This window comes from Mycteria americana, chromosome 25 (genome assembly GCF_035582795.1).
Source record: "Mycteria americana isolate JAX WOST 10 ecotype Jacksonville Zoo and Gardens chromosome 25, USCA_MyAme_1.0, whole genome shotgun sequence".
In the NCBI taxonomy this organism is placed as follows: domain Eukaryota; kingdom Metazoa; phylum Chordata; class Aves; order Ciconiiformes; family Ciconiidae; genus Mycteria; species Mycteria americana.
The window spans coordinates 1,357,010-1,378,255 of NC_134389.1; the positions used below are offsets into that span (position 1 = coordinate 1,357,010).

General features: G+C 50.8%; 1 protein-coding gene across 2 annotated transcripts; it reads left to right on the forward strand.

Moving 5' to 3' along the window:
- The first annotated feature begins 176 nt into the window (after positions 1–176).
- On the forward strand, positions 177–21,006 carry RPRD2 (regulation of nuclear pre-mRNA domain containing 2). 2 transcript variants are annotated; one of them, XM_075524721.1, is made up of 11 exons: positions 178–763; positions 7,267–7,396; positions 9,995–10,095; positions 11,335–11,412; positions 13,315–13,367; positions 13,944–14,070; positions 15,063–15,238; positions 15,921–16,206; positions 16,564–16,830; positions 17,116–17,319; positions 18,012–21,006. In XM_075524721.1, the coding sequence occupies exons 1-11, from the start codon at positions 544–546 to the stop codon at positions 20,738–20,740; spliced, it is 4,371 nt and encodes a 1,456-aa protein (XP_075380836.1). In that variant the 5' UTR covers positions 178–543; the 3' UTR covers positions 20,741–21,006. The 2 variants fall into 2 exon arrangements, with proteins under 2 accessions (XP_075380837.1, XP_075380836.1); XM_075524722.1 differs by lacking the exon at positions 11,335–11,412 and having other exon boundaries at positions 177–763.
- Positions 21,007–21,246: the final 240 nt, after the last annotated feature.

Sequence of the window (21,246 nt, forward strand, 5' to 3'; positions counted from 1 at the left end):
GGCCCGACGCCCCCCACCCCCCCCCTCACGGCCGGGGGCGGCCGCCATCTTGCACGGCGGGGGCCGGCGCAGGCGCGGGGGGCCGCGGGGCGCGCGCAAAGGGGCGGGGCGCATGGCGCAGGCGCGGCGGGGCCGGGCGGGCCGGCGCAGGCGCGGCGAGCCGGCGGCGCAGGCGCGGAGGGGCGGGGGGCGCCGCGGCGGCCCGTGTGAGGGAGCCCGGCACAAAATGGCGGCGGGGGGGCGGGCGCTGCGCGCGGGGGGGGCCGGCCGGTGACCGCGCCGCCGCCGCCGCTCCCAGCCGCCGCCCGGGGCAGCGGGACGGGCCCGACGGGCCGCGGCCGAACGATCGCCCTCGGGGCGGCGCCGCCGCCCGCCGCCTCTCCTCAGCCCGGCGCAGCGGGCCGCCGCATTCCCCGCCCCGCCGCGGCGGGCCCCGCCGCCTCCTGAGGCGCCGCCGCCCGGGCCCCGCCGGGCCGAGAGCGGAGCGGGGAGCGCCGCGCCGCCGCCGTCCGCGCGGCCCGGCTGGGCGAGCAGGGCGGGAAGATGGCGGCGGGCGGCGGAGGCGGCGGCCGGGCCTCCTCCTCCTCCTCCTCGGCCGCCGCCTCCTCCTCCTCGGCCGGCGCGCTGGAGGCCTCGCTCGACAGGAAGCTGCAGGCGGTGACCAACACGATGGAGTCCATCCAGGGCCTGTCCTCCTGGTGCCTGGAGAACAAGCGGCACCACAGCACCATCGTCTACCACTGGATGAAGTGGCTGCGCCGCTGTGAGTGCGGGGCGCCGGCGGGGGGGGGGGGGGGGGGAGCCGGGACCGGGGGGACCGTCCCTTGCGTTCGGGCAAGGTGCTCGTCCAGCTCCCCGTAGCCTCGTCCCGCTTCGCCCGGTGCCTGTCGGGGCGAGGACGGTGTGTGGGGCAGGAGGCTGTCGGCTGCGGTTGGGGGTCCGCAGGGGGGAAGGAGATGGGGTGCAGCTTACGCGGCTGTGCCGGAGGTTTTGGACCCGACATCGGGCAGCAGACTGAAATCTGAGGTTCTGTGATCACTCGGAAAGCTGTTGGCGTTGCGTGGCCCCTGGGCAGTGTTTCTGCTTTGCATCTCCTTGTCACGCTTAGAAAAACAGAAATCGCGTAGTGCACCTGAGCGGTGGCACCTTCAGCCTCCTGAATCCTGCGTGTGCTTGCCCGGGGTCTTCTAAAACGTTATTTTGAGAGCTGGGGGGGGGGGGGGAAGATGCCCTCAGCATTGTGGGGGCCAGGGACCGTCGCTGTCCCCTTCCACGAGCAAAGCAGCCTGTTGCGGGCACAAATAAGTATTGGGTGCCAAGGCTCGGATTTGGTGAGCGCCCGCAGGCGACGCAGCGGTGACCCGAGAGTGGGAAAGTTAATGTTTTCATGAGCCTAAACAAGGCGGCGTTATCTCCGCTGTCTCGCTGCCGTGTGAAGGTTTTGCGTGTTGTCGCTGGAGTTAAAGTAAGCTTCGCAGTAGCGCAAAGATAATGTTCCCATCCCAGAGCGTCGCTCCTGTTTGCGCTAAACCTTTTGTAAAGTTTGGGATAGTTTGTTTTCTCTATCGAGGCCCTTCTGCAAAATGCAAAGGGCTCTTTTCCACCGGATTTTGATTTACGTTTTTTCTTGTCCACACACCACGTGATTAAAGAGAGTAAGGTAAGCGCCCAAGGGCTGTTCTCTGGTCCGTACCGACCTGCTGGTGAGGAGAAGCTGGCCCTGGTCCATCCTGCCTTGCTGTCGTTGCCCACCTTTCCTGGAAATCCTCTTCCCTCCGACAGCCCTTGTCACCGTGGGGGTCCTGCAGCACCGTCCTTGGTCCTCTTCGCTCTCTTGCTCCGCGCACGCCCTCTCCAAACAAAATCCAGCTCCCATTTCTCCTTGGGATGTGCAGACTCCTCTGGACTTGGCGTCTCTTGTCGCAGCTGCCGTTTGGCTCCTCTCTAGGACCTCTGTGAACGTCTCACTGTAGGTCAGCCTAAACACAACGCAGCTTCTCATTCCCTGCCTGTGCCTTGGGCCGGGTCCTCGCTTTGCCCAGCTGCTCGCTGGGAGCGCAGAGCCTTCGTGCCAGTGCAACTCCCCCATGTTTATTGTCCTACAGCTCCCGTCCCGCTGGCTCGTGGAGCAGAGACTCTTCCCTGGACTCATGCCGCTTCTCCGTGGCTGACATTCATCTTTCAGCTCCTGGCCAAGGGAGCTGAGCTTCCTTTGGCACTGCCCCTTCCTTCTCCCTTGCACTCCTCCATTACTCCTTTCCTCCTTTCCAGCCTCATCAAAAGTAATTTAATTGTTCCCGCTTGCAGGGCCCTTGATGCTCTGGTCCTGCCCTGCTGGCTCACATCCACTGCTGGGCTGTCGGCTCCTGCCTCTGAGCCCTTGGTACCAGCCTGGACTTTTTGTTTTTCTTTTGGTGCAGGCGCTTTCAAGGACTTTCCTTGCGCAGCCCTCGCAAGAATCTCCCCTCAACACCCCTGGTGTTTGTCCAAGTTCCTCCTTAAGCATCTTATCTGAGGTACCACCTAAAACAACCCTTGACAGCGCCGTGATGCCTCTGTGCCCTGACCCCTGATTATTTGGTTACCTCCCGCTTATGTGGGGCTTTTTTTTTCCCCTTGTTTTTCCTTTTGTGGTACACTTCATTCTCTGCCCCAAGGACCTTGCAACCTCTCCGCGCTGTCACGCAGCGGGAAGTCACGGTCCCAACCAGAAGAGTTCAGTGGTAATAACAATGGCGAGTACAGCTTGCTTTTGGGTTCCTTTTCCAGCTTTTAAATATTTTAACTCTAAAGCTTCTAAGAACACGTAAAAGCTGCTTTTTCCAGGGAGCTCCTTGCGAAGGATGGATGTGGTGGGATCGGGGACTGTATCTCAGCGCTCTGCCCAGGTGAAGATGAAGGTGCCTGCGTTTAATCAGGGGGAGAAGCGCCTTTCATATCTCTTAGATGCGCATCTCCATTAAGCGTGAAACCCTTGAGTAGGGCAGTTCCCACCTGGTGTCTCTCCAGCAATACCGGCGTTGGGCTGAGGGCAGTTTTTTGCAGGAGGCTTGTAGAAAATGTCAAGTGTGGGGGGAAAAAAATGGGCCTTTTTATTCTTTATCCTCTATAAATGAAAGTCAGTAGGCGTTGGGCTGGCCTGCAGGGCGGTCGGTGCTCCTGCCTTGGGCTGTGAAGGGATTTTGCCCGACCGTTGGTGGTCTCGTGGGTACTCGTGCCCCGGGGGGTGGTCGGTCCCTCTCCCCCTGCACCCTCTTGAGAGGAAACGGCTGCATTTTGCTGTAGGTATTTCCTAGCATCTGCATTTTACCGTATCTCGATGGATTTTCCTGCGTTTTGCTGTTAGATATTTGTTTCAGCTGATGTGAAATGTCCGGCTTAACTGAAGGCACAGCTATTTGGACAAAGAATTTGGTCCTTTCAGGAAAAAAAATGAGTGCTGATATTTAAATACATTGCTGTTGGCATGGGCATCTCCTTCCCATGTCAAGGCTTGTCCTGAGCACAAGCCGGTCACAGCTGCAGTTGTTGGCCAAGAGCTTCATGACATAAATGTTTCTGCGAGGTAATGCTGAGATAACTTGACCTCTGGGAAGTCTCTGTTGTGAATCAAGAGCTTTCTTGCAGGAGGGTCGTCTTGTTGGTGTGTCCACGCAAACAGCTCTTAAATGTGAGTTAAATGGGACGCATCACGCGCCAGCCGCCCGGAGACGTCGGTTGGTGGAGCAGGTGGCTGTCCTGGAGCTGAGCAAAAAGCTGGGGTGGGCTCAGTTATAAAATTTCCTGTTTCTTGTCTATATTTCCTCTCCGGTTTAAGCCGAGACAATCTAAGAGTAATTAAGAAGCCGTTCACCCATCAGATACGGCCAGTTGCATAACGTGGTTGAAACCCCTTGTACAAAGTGCGTCTTGGACCCACTTGATTTTCTTTGTGCAGCTTGTCTGTAGGCTAGGTATTGGTGTAGCATGGATTTTTCCTACTGTGCAATTTGGGTGAATCTTGTTTAATAATAAAATATTAGCTCTAAATCGAGGAGCTAAATTAAGTCTGCCTTGACTGAGGTCCGCGTTCAGCCTTGTGGAAATGATGGCGGAGTGATGGTGCAAGCTGTGCTCCTTCCTTATGGCGTTTGTCTTGAAGTTGGCTCTGGGTTTTTCTGCTGCATTTGAAGGCTGTGCATACGTTGAATCGTTTCAATCAAAGGTTTATCTGTCTTCAAGATCTATTTTGCATTATGCCATAAGGTCTGAAATCAGCGCGATCTCTGCTGGTGAATAACATCGCTGAGATCGAAAGAGCATCCAATGACCAGCGGGTGAATTAGCAGTGGAGTGCTGGGTTTTAATTAAATCATAGAAAACCCATTTTGATGGGATGATGATCTGATAGATTATTGAGGCTGGTGTTTTGGGGAGAGCTGGCTCCGAATCGCTTCAGGAAGCCAGGCAAGCGCAGCATGGCTCCGCTTGGATTTCCAGCCCTCCGGGCAGAGCAGAGCACTCCTCTCTCCGCTTCTCGCTCAAACAAACAAACCCCGATCTGCCGTGTAAGCATGTTTAGGGTGAAGGTTGTAAATAACAGTTTCTGGTAATGAATCCTTGGGCTTGTTGTGTTTGTTGCTATAAAAGCTTATTCTGGGACATGGGAGTTGAGGCTCCTGGACACAGCAGCTGCCGGAGCAGTGTTGGAGTAGCCTGGCGGGAACGATGAAAAATACTTTCAGCAAAAAAACAGCTGGAAAATATGTGAGGAGCAAAGTTACAGGTGAGAAGCTGGCGGCAGTGCTGGTGGAGGCAGCGGCTGTGCGATGCCTGGCTCAGGTCTCGCACCTTTGGCCGTGTGTCCCGGTGGCTGCTGCGGGCAGAGCCAGAGGGGACGGGGCCGTGGGGAGCAGGGACGTCCTGGGGGCTGGCTGTCCCCTTGACCCACCGCACTGTTCCTGCCCGGGGTTTGGGGTTGGACGATGCTTCTTGTTCACGCACCGGTCCGTAGTGACGCTCGGCGGGTGCCAGCAACAAGCAAGAAGAATTGGTGCCGCTTGTAGGGGCTCGTGGAGGCTCTTCGCTTCACAACGTCAACCTGTTAAGGATTTGACGATCAAACCAAACTAAGCATTTGCATGTATCCTCAACTTTGCTTTCCCGAAGAGGCTGCCTTCTGTGAAAGACCTTCATTTTGAACAAATGACTTGCTAACATTATCCCTAATGTTGGTAGGTCAGCGTAGAGCTCACACAGTCAAAATGTTCCTGGCCTGAGGTTTTAAAGCAAGCTCGCTGCGTGCCGGGAGTCCTGTGCTAGGTGTGTGCTGGACCTAGGTCTGCTTGGTGCCGATTCCTTGTCCGGGATCGAGCCCTTCTGCAGGAAAGGCGTGCAAGAGCATGAGCGAGAGTCGTGCGCAGAGAGGGGTCCTGGAAAGCACCGGCGTTTCACGCCCAGCTTCCCATATGCGAGCACGCAGTGTTATTCGTGAGCAGGCATCCTCTGCCTTATAATAAGGCTTTTGAATAATTGCATTCAGTATACTAAAAATAAATTAACCCCCTATTTCTGTGGCTACGATCCTACTTTGATGGGCTCCTTGCCAGAATTCTGTCGGTGGCCACTGACTCTCTTCTCTGCATCAGAGAGGAACGTTAGAAAAGAGGGAGGCGATATTTAACAATTAGCTTCCAATAAAAGCATGTTAGCTTATTGTTGGCTGGAAAATATTCACGTAGTGACTTTTCCTTAGGCGCGGTCTAAGGCGTGAATGAGTTTTGTGAAAATCCTGGCTTTATTTCTGGTTGGCTTTGAGCAGGAGGAGAGCGCAGAGCTGCCGGAGATCGAGTCGCCGCGGTGGGTGGTTTGGGGTTTTTCTGCGACAGGTCTTGAATGCAGGATTGGTGTCAGTAAGGGTAAGCTCCCACCAAGGGCTCTGGACCAGGGATGATGCTAAGAGCTTCCCGACAGGAAACCCGGAGACCAGGATAGCCACGAGGTGCAGCTGTGCCGCAGGAAGAGGCTCTGCCGAGGTAGGGACAACTGGAAAATGAAGCGGGATAGAGAATTAAGGGATTTGTAGATAAAAACTCTGATTACTAATGTGGCTGGGGTACAGCCGGAGGGAGGTATAATGCAGGGAAGGTGGGAGCCTGATAGAGCTCACAGGCACGTGAAACGAAACCGTCTATTGTCACCGTTCCTATATTTAAATCCTCATATTGTGTTGTTAAATTAAGTGAAGAAGCTAATTAGCATGTGGATGAGCTTACCGCACTACAAGCGCTCTTACTGGCTGACTGAGGAAGAGGTTTGATGAAATAATTAAATTTGGAGCTGACTATAAGGAAGATCAGAGGTGCGTTGTTTGGAGTACGGCTGTGGGTGGGAGGTCTGGGTGCGAAGGTCTCGGCGGGGACAGGGGAGGTGTTTTTGGAGAAATCCATCTCTGGAGGAGAAGCGACGGGGATGTGGAGTCTTTTGTGTGCCGCACAAAAGCTGGTGCCTGACTGGCGTTAAATCGCACGTCGGAAAGGGCCGTCCAGGCAGCTGCATCCGAGGAACCGGCAGTGCTTATTACACATATTAATAAACGTTGGTTTATTAATAGGAGGCATTTAAAGGGATGTGGAAAAGGTCTCTCCCTGTCTGTAGTAAGTGCCTGCTGGACACCTATGGACGTAGGTATGTGCCTGGTAAAACCTCCCCGATAACACTGCCAATCTTAGAGACCGTTTTAAGCCATTACAGCTTTAAAAGAGGGAGATTTATACGTGATGATTCTTAGAAGATAGGAATAAGTGGCCTTTAAACTATTAAACGGGAGGTTGCACTGAGTCAGTAGCCGAACGGGGTGATGCTGGAGCTTCGGAGACCAGACCAGACGTGTTGGGATTTTTCCCCTGCGGAAGTTTGTGCCATTTTGTGTTTGGCCTCTTACCATGGGCAGTGCTGATCTTTCTGGCTGTATGGTTGCTTTTGCAGTGCGGGTATTGTAGAAATAGCACAGGGTCAATGGCTTTTTGTGTCCTTTCTAAGCCCAAGTCAGAGTCAAGGCTTGACGTTACCTAACGTTTCGTTTGGGGGAAGATCTGGAAATGATTTGTAAATTGAAGTCTTCCTCTCTAGTCCCCAGTTTTGACCGTTGGACTTGCCCTTGGATGCACCATTGATGGAAATGCCAAAAAACCCCCCAAAAGCAGGCACTTAAATGTTGTTATCAAAATGCCGCTGATGTGACTACTTCTATTTGATGATGAAGCTGAATTTTCTTTCTGTCTTTAGCTGCCTTTCCTCATCGACTGAACCTTTTTTACTTGGCCAATGATGTCATACAGAACTGCAAGAGAAAAAACGCGATTGTCTTTCGTGATACGTTTGCAGAAGTGCTTCCTGAAGCTGCTTCGCTAGTGAAGTAAGTACCGATGTGTTGGAAGGTTGAATGTCTCAAAAAATGTGAATTTTTCTTCTAACATCTCAAACTCTCTAGAAACATCAGCAAGATTTCAAGGATTTTGTTCGAACAACTGTGTGGGTTTGAGGTTCTCTAGACGGAGTGTGCTAGAACGGGCGTAGAGCTGGCTTTTAATTTGCGTGGGGTTCTCGTCTGAGTAAAATTATCATGTGAAGTCATGCGAGGGGCAAGTCTTGCACCAATACGTGCGTGCCCTGTAGCTCTGCTCTCCTCGTGCTTGTGTGCAGGCAGCAGTGGCTTGTGCTGCTGCTGGGGGGTGGCAGCAAACTCAGGGGAGTGCTCACAGCGAGGAGGGGTGTGACAAGACAGGGAGGAAGAGGAGGAGGAGGAGGTCTTTGCGGTCTCCAGGGATCTGCCTGTGGTCGACCACCATGAGAACAAGCATCACAGATGCCAGTCTAATCCCTGCCTGGCTTCTGCGAGCTTCTCCCTGGCTCCTGTGCTACTGTACCCACCTGCTAGAACTTTCTTTCAAGGTAACGTGTTCTCAAAGGTGGTTTTGTGCTCCACTGGAAATTGGAGACTTTAATTTATTAGAGTAACGTTGGATTAAAAGATCTCGTGCTGGCACGTGTCCAGGTGGGGCGAGCCCCATCCCGTCGTTACCCTGCTGCGAGGCAGGTTGCCTTGCTGCCCTCCGTTTTGGTTTCCGAATCTTCCTCAAACCAGATGGTTGTTAAGGGGCAGGACATAGTAAAAATACAAAGCAGCTCCTTAGTAGTAAAGTGATGTTGCGGGTTTGTGTGTCTTTGGAACAGAGTTTGAAGCGGCAGATGGTTGAACGTAGCATGAGGCAGGGAAAAGGTTAAAGTCGGACTGCTCATTAGCTTATATTTAAATGTAAGTTGCCAGAAGAGAAAGTTGAAGATACCATTAATAGATGTCAACAATGAGGAGGAGGCAGAAAAAATTCTGGGAGTAGCTACCAAAGCAAAAGAGAGGAGGCAAAGCTACAGCGAGAATTACAAGTTACCGATCCTTTGATAGCCCCAACAGGCTTTACCAAGCCCAGTCCTATTCCAGATGTTGGTATAGAGATGATTAAATGGGTAAAAGTTGTGTGAACTTGCTGCTTCCGTCTTTCAGTGTTTGTGTACCACAGAGGTATGATTTGGCTACCCTTTATGGACCCCGATGGAAGATTTTTGTCTCTTCCGTGTGCACCTCGCTGGCCCTGACAGCTGGTGTCATTCTGGTCTGTCCCTCTGCAAAGCTTTGCATGGCCGGGGATGGCAGTGTTACTCCACGGCAGAAACTCGGTGACCAACCTTCTTCCAGTCGGTTTAAAAAGCAGAAAAAGTGGCCAGAAAACGCCTCGCTCTTTCTTGGGGTGCTGAGCTGGAACGCGAACGCAGCAGGGCTCGAAGTCGAGTCAGATGGCTGCTCGGGTGGCCTTTAAAAAGGTCCCTCCTGACCCAAACGGTTCTGTAAGCACCCTTCCTTCCATAGCTCTGCCTGGCAGAGCACCCACCACCCGAGAGTGCGGAGCAGCTCCTTTGCTCTGGGTTTGGAGCCCTGCCGTGGTGCCAGCTGCCTCCCGGGTCCCACCGGGAGCGGTGGTGGCAGCTCCGCTTTCCAATTGGAGTTTATTATTCTGAGCTCGAGTCCTCTGGGGCAGTCGCTTCTGGTTGTTGGCAGGGTTCAGGCTCGCGTGTTGCCCTCGGAGTACTAAATTTGGGGTGCGTGAACTTGAATTCGGGTTGCTTTGCAGGAAGCGCTCTTCGTTTGGGGATTAGCAGGGTGACGACTGGTCTGGTCGTGCGTTTTTCCTCTCTTATCCCAAGAGCTGTCCCTTGGGTCTGCGCCCTTGTGTTGACTTGGGAGTCTAGTGAGAACACGCTCGGAGAGTGGTTGCTTACAGATGTTTTATTTGTCCATTTTTTTTCCTTGAAACAGAAGCACCTGGACGAGATACACTATTTGACGTTAGGCTGTCTCCTTTTCTTTCTTTCTTTGGAGATTCTTACAGATGACATTGCTTAACTCCCAAGGCTGATGCTGCTAGGCACAGAGGGGATGTGTGATCAGAGATGAGTGGGAGAGCTCGTCGTCTTGATGAAGTTCGACTCCACTGATCGCCTACTATACACTCACTTCTCTCTGAAGTAGTTACTATTCTCTGTGAAGAGAGTAATGTTTTATTCCCCCCCCCCCCCCCCCCAATAATACTTTTTTCCCAGAGCATCCATATAGAAAGCTGCTTTTTTTTTTCCACCTGAAGAAAGGCTTCAGAGAAAACCTATTGATGTTCCTACCACTCTGAAAACTTCTAATTTTACCCAAAAAAGGGCCCTGATCAGTTATGATACGGAAGTATGTGTGTGCTTAACTCCAAGCACATGGACTTGCTGCCTTGGTCTCACTGGGACCCCTTGCAGTAGAACTAAAGTTGTCACCTGGACAGAGAACTCCCCAGTCTGAAGGGTCTTTTAAAGTTGTGATTTAAACACATAATTATTTACATTATTGTCCATTCTTAGAATCACAAGAAATTACAGTGTGGGGCTAAAGAAAAGCCAATATGCTCTTCTTTTTCAGGGATCCATCCGTTTCCAAATCTATCGAAAGAATCTTCAAAATCTGGGAAGACAGAAATGTGTACCCCGAGGAAACCATTTTGGCACTAAAAGAAGCTCTGAGTAAGTTACTTACCCTTTGCATTTCTTACCTTACAAACTAACACGTGAGCTTGATGAGGTTAAAGAAAATGCCTGGAATCGCTGAGTAAAATGAAGTTATTGTGCGTATCTGTTCTGCCTGCATTTGCACCTAGCACAGAATTTAAAGTTAGCGAGGCGTTGTACGTGAGCAGCACTGAATTCATCTGCTTCACGGTTTTTGTACCTTTCTAAAGACAGCTCTGAATCCTTTCACGTAAGCTGGAATTGTTCCAGCTGAGAGTAAACAGAACGTGAAGGTAAAAGCGGTCCTACAAGTCCTGAACACGGTGCCCTGGTAGAGGGCTTGTGTCCCTGGCTCTTGCTCTACCTTTGTGTCCCTGGCTCTACCTTTGTGTCCCTGGCTCTACCACCTTGGAGTCTGTTTTAGCAATAAGTTGTTCTTACTAATAATATTTGTGGTGTAGCAGAGAGGCTGGAAGCAAGGCTGGAGGGTGAAGTGTCCTCGAGTACTTATGAAAGAATTCTGCGTAAAAGCTGAAATGGCTAATGTTAACTGGAAGCACGTGTAGTCAGTTAAAACCAGAAATTAGCCGATACTCAAATACTTGAAGGAAATTAGTCCACGTTTCTGCTTTACTTGGTTACATCGTTAAGAGCTAAAGGTGCTTCAGGAATTCCTCACGTGTGGTTTTGAGAGCCAGTCGTCGTCACGGCAGGAGAAACATGGCGTCTCGGGTTCGGGCTTTGGCACGTGAAAAGGCTTTAGTTGGGCATTGCATGTTGAGAAGTGAAGTTTATGCGTATGTTCTGAAATCTCTTAATTTTTGTAACTTGAAAACAAAAATATTTCAGATTACTTGTAAATTAGGTGTTGTGGCTTTTTTCCTGACTTGCATTACTTGCCTGTTGAATGCTGATTTCGTAAAAGCCTACCTAAAGAGCCGAGCAGTATGGTTTTATTTTTAGATGCTTTGTGTTTTTCCTTTTTACTCTGGTCATTGCTGTGATTTTTGAACTGTCTTAGTGTAAGGGCAAACAGAAACTTGATTTAAAAATGGAAGACCATCCCACAGGTTGCTGTATTCCTGAGTAAACTTAGGTTCTCTTGGGCATCCAGCAGCTCATCTAAGGACGTTGGTCTAGGTATTTTAAAACAAATTTCTGTTCACTCTTTTACCGTGCAACCGTATGGCACCAAAACCAGATTCTTAAAGGAATCCCATAATGCCATACTGCAAAAAATGAAATGTTTTCCAGGTACCACTTTCAAAACTCAGAAGCAGCTGAAAGAAACTCTGAACAAACAACCGAATAAGCCGTGGAAGAAATCGCAAAGTAAGGAAACAATGTGAACTCTCTGAACTAATATAGAAATTGCCTTCTTGAGGAACAGAAGAAAGGCTAGCCCAAACCGGGCAAAGTACCTGGACTAAAACATGAGCCAGCATGCATCTTCCAGGCTTGTACAGCTCCTTACAGACTAATATGTAAAGCACCAAGGAGTTGTTGCTAGAGAACCACTTATTAAAGGAATGAAGTATGAAAAAAAAAAAAAAAAATCTGTATGAGAGCAGAGGTTGTGAACAGTAGAGGAAAGAGCTGGTGGAACCTCTTGGAAACTGGCGTTAGACTATTCAGAGATGGAGAGAAGACAGACAGAACCGTGTACTTTGGCAGCAGGAGGTGGACAGTACCTTCGTGCTCAGGAACACATCTTCAACAGCAAACTAGGTGCTAGGATAAAAGAAAACTGGAAGCTGGCAGTGCAGATAACGAACTTTGGCATCTGACAGTACCAGGAGTGCAGTCTAGCAGGAAATGCATTTATAATATACCAATCTTACTAATCTCATTATACCCTAAAGCCTTGAATGGTCCGTAAAGCGAGCTGGTGGAACATTAGGTGTAAGACGTGGCATGCGCCCGCCTGTACAAGTGCTGAGATCAGAAGGTTAACAAAAGAGTTTGGAAGCGTTTATTACTTGGCTTAACATCACGTCCTGGTTTTGGCTGGGATAGAGTTAATTTTCTTCCTAGTGGCTGGTATAGCGCTGCGTTTTGGAATTTAGGATGAGAATAATGTTAATACACGGATGTTTTAGTTGTTGCTGAGCAGTGCTCACGCTAAGTCAAGGACTTTTCAGCTTCTCACACTCTACCGACTGAGAAGGGGGTGCACAAGAAGCTGGAAGGGGGCACAGCCAGGACACCCCAACTGCCCAGAGGGATATTCCACACCATAGGGCGTCACGCTCAGCATATAAACTAGGGGAAAGCTGGCCGGGGGCCGCTGCTCGGGGACGGGCTGGGCATTGGTCAGCAGGTGGTGAGCAATTGCATTGTGCATCACTTATTTTGTATATTCTTTTATCATTATTTTAGTATTTTCCCTTCCTTTTCTGTCCTATTAAACTGCCTTTATCCCAACCCACAAATCTTACTCCCCCCCCACAAATCTTACTCCCCCCCCCAATTCTCTCCGCCGTCCCGCTGGCGGGGAGGGAGTGAGCGAGCGGCTGTGTGGTGTTCAGCTGCCTGCTGGGTTAAACCATGACACGTCACAAGCTGCTTTCCCAAACAAAAATGTGCTATATTCAGCATGGATGAAGGGTTTAGCATTTTGCTTCTTATCAGATGTTTCTCCTGTTTAGTCCAGAAACCAATGGATTTAGTATATCTTGATAGTGGGATTCATTCCCCCCGCTCTGTTAATAAGATGTCAGAGTAGAGCTGTAAGAGTTTTTAAGGTTGAGAGCATGGTTAGACCTAGTGAGGACCGAAGGGAGACCCCGTCCGAAGGGAACGCTGGGCTGCGTGTGTCAGCTCTAAGTCTGGCACTTAGGAAATAACATTCCCTTCCTTGTAGAGAGGTATAAACTCAACGGGTAAGGCTCTTAGATCAACCCTTGCAGGGACTTGTCTTCCCAATCATAGAACTGGAAAAGGTATGTGCAGTAAATTTTTATAGTGCATTAAAAAAAAAAAAAAAGGGCGATAGTATAATTTGTTGACCTCAGCCATGATCTAGCTGCACGTGACCGTGTCCTGTTTAGCTCACGGAAAGCCAGAGCATTGAGGGACATCTGTGTGGAGGGGAGAACGTAATGAGTAACAACAGCCTGTGAGCCTTTCGTTGAATTATGTTAAAATATTTTATATTAGAACTGCTTTTTGTGACTTACTTTTAGTCAGGGTGTAGTTCCTTAGTTTCTTTATACTTTTTCTTTATTCCAACAGCATCCACAAACCCGAAAGCTGCTTTGAAGTCCAAGATTGTTGCCGAATTCAGAGTAAGTCTGCAAGTGGAAATATTCTGTTGCGCTAACCTCCGTGAGGCTCCCTGCGGAAACACTGGTTTTCATTTGGGGTAACCTCGTACAAGAGAGCAGTTTGCCTTCTCAGGAGCTGCGTGAAATCCACGGGTCCTGCGCTTAGAGGGGCTGCCTGTCAGGTCATCCTAGCGAAGGAGGAGCTTAGGGTGGCTGGGGAGTTGGTGGCAAGAAATTTATGTAAATTAGGTCCCCCAAAGGAGTGCGGTGTGTTAACAAAATGCACGGGCAGTAGTAGAGTAAAAAAAAGATAATAAAAAAGGCCTGTCCCTACTCTTAACCATCATAGCCAGGAGACTCGTAGAATTACAGCCCCTGCCTGACCCCGAGTCTGCTGATCTGTTTGACTTGTTAAAAATCCAGAGATTCATAGGGTTCGTTTCTGTGTTAGCTCTTGTTCGGAAATGGTCTTGAACCGGAGCATTGTTTGTCGCTGAAGCAGGTCTGTGCTGTTAGCTCTGCGCAGCAGGGCTTCTCTTCCACGGAATGTGATGAGGATGCTTTTCTTGTTTGATTTTTTTTTTTTTTTTTCCCCAGCCACAGTCTCTCATTGATGAATTGCTATTATATAAGCGCTCAGAAGACCAGATAGAACTGAAAGAGAAGCAGCTTTCCACTATGAGAGTGGACGTGTGCAGCACTGAAACACTTAAATGCTTAAAAGGTAAAGACACAGCGTATAACATACAAAACCCGACAGAATCGAAGGAGGCACAAATATGTGTCCTAACAGTTGTCGGAGCTCCTCGGTTCTGTTGAGCCTTAGACCAGAAATCAGACTGTCTGTAAAATGCCAAAATTTCAAAGTGCGGTTAAGAACCACCAAGCAGGAGCCTGAAACCTTTGTTAATTTGAACCTGTTCGTAGAAACCCACAGATACAGAGCTCAAACAAAGCAGAAGTGATGGAGATGTATTTTGTACTATTCGAACGTATATCGTTATATTGTTAAAACATGCATTGTTCTTAATGTGTTCAGAAGTCCTTAAATAATTCTGGATTTAAGTTAAGGCATCCATCAATGGCTACAGTTTGAGAATGCCAACTGTGAGTCCAGTAGCAAGCAGTGCATATTAAGGGTAAATCAACTGAGTTTTGAGTTCATTTACTATTCATTTAATATATTGAGCCATATTAACAGGAAATTGAATGTAAAACTGCAGATAGTTCTAGCTGTGCTTGGTAATCCGTGACTGTAGTCTTTGAAAATGGTCATGGTCGTGGTAACTCGTGGATGTTGTGAAGCCTGATGATGTTAGGAACCCTTGGAATATGGTAATATTGGAATATATTCTTCCTTGGAATATATTCCTTGGAACATGGAGCCTGGAAGGAGAAATAAAACTCCAGATTTTTGCCTCTTCCAAAATGAAAGTACGCTTTCTGGGTAGTTGAAAGAGTAAAATTTTACACTTCTGTGTCTTGAACTTATTTATCACTAATAACTAGTTGAAAAACAATAGATACTGCTAGCAACTTGGCCTCTTTTTTTTGATGGATACCGATGGATGAACGGGGTGGTCTGGAGAGTGCGCGGCGTGACGCAGTGTCCGTTGTCTGAACTTCCCGGTTGCTGCTGTTGAGGACGCGCTTCTGAGAGCTGATTTCCCGTTTGGCGGGTGGCAGCTTATTTACGTGGTGTTTATCTCCTTGTAGACAAAACAGGAGGAAAGAAGTTCTCCAAGGAGTTTGAAGAAGCAAGTTCAAAGCTGGAAGAGTTTGTAAACGGCTTAGACAAGCAAGTGAAAAATGGCCCCTCTCTCACTGAAGCCCTGGAGAATGCCGGTATATTTTATGAAGCGCAGTATAAGGAAGTCAAGGTGGTAGCAAATGTAAGTACGCTTTTCCTCGATCCTTCTCAGGCGGACTGATGTCCGCCTGTGTTTGCTAAGCACCTCGGAGGCTAGAAGATGCATCATCTCGCTATTCACAAATGAAGAAGTTTGGCGTGATTGTCGTACAAATGGTTTCAAAAGAGAGCAGAGTTGAGGTGTCGGGCCAGAAAAGGAGTCGCTACAAAAATCCATGGGTCAGAAGCTCAATTCTTCTATGTTGCTGGAATTTTGTAGCCCCTCTGCGTTTTTAAACGGGGGCAAAATTACAGTCAGTCTAACAAACCCTAAATTCTAGAAACTGCACAAGTTGTGATCAATATGCAAAATAGATGAACAAACGAAGAAAGAATTCAGTAAAGCATTGTAAAAACAACCACCACCCCCAACCCTACCAAGAAAAACCCCCAAACAGGCAGCATATTTGTTAGAAAACTTTTTTTTTTTTTTTTAATGAAAATTGTTTTAAGTGACTGGAAAAAGGTGTTACCTTCCCCTTTTTTTGTGGTCCTTGCTCTGCAAGTCAGACTGAAAAGCTGTGTTCTTACTGCAGAGTTCTCACTGTGGGGTACAGGTAATCGGAAATGGTTTTCTAAGGCCATGTGCTGCTTCGTTAGGGAAGTGATCGAGGCATGCTCTCTTCCTAGAAAAAGTACTCAGTCCGATGTCCTTTCTTTCGTAGGCGTATAAAACATTTGCTAATCGAGTGAGCAATCTGAAGAAAAAGCTAGACCAGTTGAAAGCAACGCTTCCCGATCCGGAGGAGTCTCCTGTCCCTTCTCCAAGTATGGACGCCCCATCTCCAACGGGCTCCGAGTCCCCTTTTCAGGGGATGGGGGAGGAGGATAACTCCCGGTCTCCAGTGGTCGGAAGCCGCAAGACGGTATCTCCGGAGCCTGTGACGGATAATCGAGATGTGGAAGACATGGAGCTCTCTGATGTGGAGGATGATACGTCTAAAATTATTGGTACGTTGTGCGGGAGCAGCAGAGCAATTGTCGTGTAGAAATGACATCGAGACGAAACAGCCCTTTCAAGCCTTGATGTAGCAGGTGCGCAAAGCCCTCGTTGGGCTGCGGATTGGTGCTGTTGGGTTTCGATCTCCTGCCCCAGTCCCCTGACACGAGCAGGGAAGTCCCGATCTACCTGTGATTGTTCTCATCTCCCAAACCACTCATCGAAATACATTCTTCTGTAGCCAACGTATGGCTACAGAATCAGACCTAACATGCCTAATGAGGATGCCATTGAAAATCCTGTACCCTAAGTAATCCTTCGGGGACAGGGTGACGGCTCTGATCTTGTTCTCCCCCTCCCTGATGCAGTGGAAGAGAGGAAGGAGAAGCAGGCTGCTCCAGCTTCGGCACCCGCGAAGACTGAAAGCGTCCCCAAAGCGGTGCCGTCTACTGCTGCAGCAGGCACAACTTCGGTGACGGTGACGACGCCCGCCCAGACTCCTCCGGCTCCGAAGGTGGTGAGCGCAGCGCCCGTCCCTCCGTCGCCAGCGCTTGCGTTGCCCAACCTGGCCAACGTGGACCTGGCGAAGATCAGCTCCATTCTTAGCAGTTTAACTTCTGTAATGAAAAATACAGGTGAGTGCTGAAGCGGTGCTAGCCCAGATGTTTGGTTAATGGAGCTAACGATGGAGTTTTGTTCTGTAATCTTTTAAAGCTTGAATTGTCTCAAAATAAACGTGAATGAGTTACTACTTAAAAGATCTGGCTCAGTCTCTCTGACACACGACTGTCGGCTTCGTGAGCCTCTCCTTGCTCACGCTCAGTGGAGCTCTGCTGCGGTTGTATCTGTGGAAAACTTGAGCCAAAAAAAGCTTCTGTTAACGCAGCAACGTACGTGAGTGGTGTGTGCTTCCGTCCTAGGTGTCAGTCCCGCCTCGAGACCTTCTCCGGGAACCCCGACGAGCCCAACAGCTCTTACTAGTGGCCTGAAGACTCCTGTCATGGGGACTCCATCTGCTCCTTCAAATCCGTTAGCAAATATTCTCTCCAAAGTTGAAATAACTCCTGAAAGTATTTTGTCTGCTCTCTCCAAAACCCAGACTCAGACTGCACCAGCATTGCAAGGTACCGGAGTGGGTCTTGAGGGAATGGCTAACTGTGTATTTGAGGGCAGTGGCCGTGCTGAAACGTGCTGCTGTGCTTATCCTAAAGCGAAAATGAAGGGAGAAAAACTTAATTTGGAATGTATTACGTCTTTGGCAAGTGCAGATGACTTTTTCTCAGGTAGCATACGTGTTACGGACCAGTGAGTTTCATTACTTTTCTGTACATCTTCGTATTTTTGCTGTGACCGAAGCGCACTTATCCCGAACACTTCGTGGAGGGGCACTGAACAGGACAGGAGACCGAGAGGTTCTTTGTGCTTTCCCTGCGCTTCCGAGAGCACTTTTTTAGAGCAAAAAACTTCCCAGAGGTGCTGCTCCTCCTTCTGCACCTTGCATGTGTAACCCTGGCCAGTAGTGCAATGTTTTTTACACCTGGCTACGAAGCCAGGATGAATTGTTACCCAACTTACTCAGATGTATGTTGTAATTTATATTTATAGATCAATCTGAGCCTCTGGCAAAAGTTTGCACCTCAGTGGGTGCTAATGTCAATATTAACGCAGCAAAATCCAGTCGTTTTCCTGGCTAAAACCTGAAGTTGTTTTAAGGAACGACACCTGCGGTACAAATACCGAAACCTTTCCCTTGACAGCGGCTCAAGTTGGCTTGCCTCTTACCCGAATATCTGAACGCAGCGTTCTTTTTTTCCAGGTTTGTCATCCTTACTTCAGAGCGTCGCTGGAAATACCGTTCAGTCGAGCGAAACTGCGTCGCAGAGCACTTCAGCATCGCCAGCCAACACGACCGTTCCTTGCATGAAGGGGAGGAATGTTCCTCCCAATACTCAGTCCTTTATATCCAAAAGTTTTGGTTATTCTCCAAACTCATCTACTGCTGAGGTTTCCTCGACTTCAGTTAATAAGGCTCCCGTTGGACATACCCCAGGGCTGACAAGCTCCAGTTTTAAGCCGCCAACTAATTCCCTGGGATTTTCCAGTTCCCACCCTACCAGTCCTTCTTCCCTTTTGCCAACAGAAACCTCACTGGGTCAATCCTCCGAAATTTCAAAAGCGAAGCTGGAATCGGAACCCCCTTCTCCGAGCCTGGAGATGAAGATACACAATTTCTTGAAGGGAAATCCCGGCTTCAGCGGTCTGAACTTGAATATTCCAATTCTCAGCAGCTTAGGGTCCAGCATCGCAACGGAAAGCCACGCGTCTGACTTCCAGCGTGGTCCTACCAGCACTTCCCTGGACAACGTGGACGGAACACCGGTGCGCGATGAGCGAAGCGGGACGCCCACCCAGGACGAGATGATGGATAAGCCGACATCGAGCAACGTCGACACTATCTCCCTGCTGTCGAAAATCATGAGCCCCGGTTCTTCTACTCCCAGCAGCACGAGGTCACCTCTCCAGAGCCGGGATGACGGATATCCCCAAGAACTTCCCAATTCCGTGCACACATACCGGCCCTTCGGCCTCGGCAGAGAGTCTCCAGCCGGCCTGTACAAGCAGTCCGCAGACAGCATGGAGATACCCTCCTCTTTAATGGACTCCTCCCAGGAGAAGTTTTACCCAGACACGTCTTTTCAAGAAGATGAAGATTACCGTGACTTCGATTACTCCGGGCCGCCGCCATCGGCCATGCTAAACCTGGAGAAGAAGCCCGCCAAGTCTATCTTGAAATCGAGTAAACTCTCTGAAGCTGCAGAGTACCAGCCGGTCCTGTCCAGCTACGGACAAAGATCGCAGGAGTTTGGCGTGAAGTCGTCCTTCCCTCAGTCGATGAGGTCTATTCTTGATCAGAGCGAGAGCTGCGACCCGCTGGCCTCGTCTCCAGGGATGTACGGGAGCTACGGCCTCAGGGGGAACGACTCCACCTCGGACGGCTCCCCTTCGCCCAGCAAGAACGACGTGTTTTTCACACCGGACTCCAACCACAACAACTTACCCAAATCGGTGGTGCACTCTGGCCTCTCGCAGAAGCAATACCCGGACTCACCCCACTCGATTCCCCACCGCTCGCTTTTCTCTTCTCAAAACGCCCTCTCCAGCCCCGCGGGCAGAGCGCCCGCGGCAAGCGTGGAGAAATCGTTGGGTTCTTCCATTTCCGCCACGTCGACCATCGAGTTCAAGAACATGCTCAAAAACGCCTCCCGTAAGCCTTCCGAGGAGAAGCATTTTGGCCAGATTTCCAAAAGTAGCTCCGGCGAGGGGGTGAGTTTGTCCGGCCACGGCCCGGCCGGAGCTCCCAAGGGAGAGCCGCAGCCGCAGGAGGAGCACTACCGCATAGAGACCAGGGTCTCCTCGTCCTGCTTGGACTTGCCCGACAGCACCGAGGAGAAAGGGGCTCCCATCGAAACGCTGGGTTACCACAACGCCTCGAGCAGGGGGATGTCGGGAGAGCCCATCCAGACCGTGGAGTCCATCCGCGTTCTGGGGAAGGGGAATAGAGGACACGGGCGAGAGGCGAGCCGAGCGGCGGGGTGGTTCGAGATGAGCAGCGGCGGGAGCGCCTTCGATAACGGGCCCTCGGGCACCTCGGAGCTGCCCGGCATGGGCGGCTTCCCGACGCCGTACAAGGAGCACGTGCCGCCCTTCCAGGAGAGCGTCAACAACTTCCGAACAAATAACTTCAGCCCCGCTTTCGAGCACCACATGCCACCGCCGCCGCCCCTCGCGCCGCCTCCCATCGAGCACGGGACTCCCTTCCAGCGCGACGCGGTGGGTCCACCGGCCGGGCCCCCGGCCGCTCCCCCCAAGGACCACGGCAGCCTGTTCCCGAGGGATCACTCGGTCCCTCCCCGCATGCCGTCGGTGGATCACGCCAACCCCTTCTCGAAGGAAACCTCCGCTCCGCTCTCGCTGCCCCACGGCGTCCCCCCGCCTCCCTCCGTGGAGCACGCCGGGGTCCCCTTCCCCACGCCCCCGCCGCCCCCCGTCCCCGGGGAGCACGCCGGCGTCCCCTTCCCCGCCCAACCGCCGCCGGCCGGGGAACACGGCGGCGTCCCCTTCCCCGCGCCGCCCCCCATGGCGGTGGAGCACGGCGCCGGCGCCTTCCCCAAGGAGCACGGTACGATCCACCAAGGGACGATGAAAGAGCATTTCGCCGTGCACGCCGGACCCCGGGAGCCGGTGGCCCAGCCCCAACAGCGGGACCACGCCGCAGCCCCCCTGTCCCGCACCCGCGAGGCCGTGGGTCTGACCCCCCTCTCCAGGGAGCAGCTGGGGACGGCCCGCAGCCTGGGCCCCCCGGCTCACAGGGACGGTGGGAGCCGCGGCGGGGTGCTGGTCAGGACCCCCCGGGCCGACTTCAGGCCGCGAGAGCCCTTCGTAAGCAGAGACCCCTTCCATAGCCTGAAAAGGCCCCGGCCGCCATTCGGGAGGGGGTCCCCCTTCTTCGCCCCAAAACGCCCCTTCTTCCCCCCCAGGTACTGAAGCAGACGCCCAGCTCCCGAGCGAAGGCATCCGGACGCTGTGGAGAGCAGCGGAGTAGCGCTTTCACTTGGTTTTTCCATAATTTTTTTTTTTTTTCTTTTCTTTCCCTCAAAGCCCCATAACCTTCTCCTAAATTAAATGTTCTGGGTTGTTTTCTTTTTTCTTTTTTTTTTTTTTTCCTTCCGGTTCTTTATTTCCCAAGCCCACCCAGTTGGTGCAAGACTAGGAGAGAAAAAAAGAAAAAAAAGAAAAAAAAAAATTTTTTTTAACGAAAAGAAGAAAGGTTGCTGTTGAAATAAAAACTTCCAGTAGTAGTTTAAAAAGTTGAAAGGAAAAAAAAAAAAAAAGACACACACACACAAAAAAAAACCTAAAAAAAAAAAAAACAACCGAAAGGAAAGATGAAGCGTGCTGTGGGGATGATGTTTTTTAGCCGATTACCAAATCGCTGCCGTGGGGAGGAGTGAAGGGTCCAAGCGCTGGCGGGGACAGAGACCCCCAACCCC

Excerpts from the sequence above, each read along its gene's own strand:
- RPRD2 (XM_075524721.1), top strand. The coding sequence starts at position 544 with ATGGCGGCGGGCGGCGGAGGCGGCGGCCGGGCCTCCTCCTCCTCCTCC. Across the intron at positions 10,096-11,334 it reads GGCACTAAAAGAAGCTCTGA|GTACCACTTTCAAAACTCAG; the intron begins GTAAGTTACTTA and ends AATGTTTTCCAG. Across the intron at positions 11,413-13,314 it reads GCCGTGGAAGAAATCGCAAA|CATCCACAAACCCGAAAGCT; the intron begins GTAAGGAAACAA and ends TTATTCCAACAG.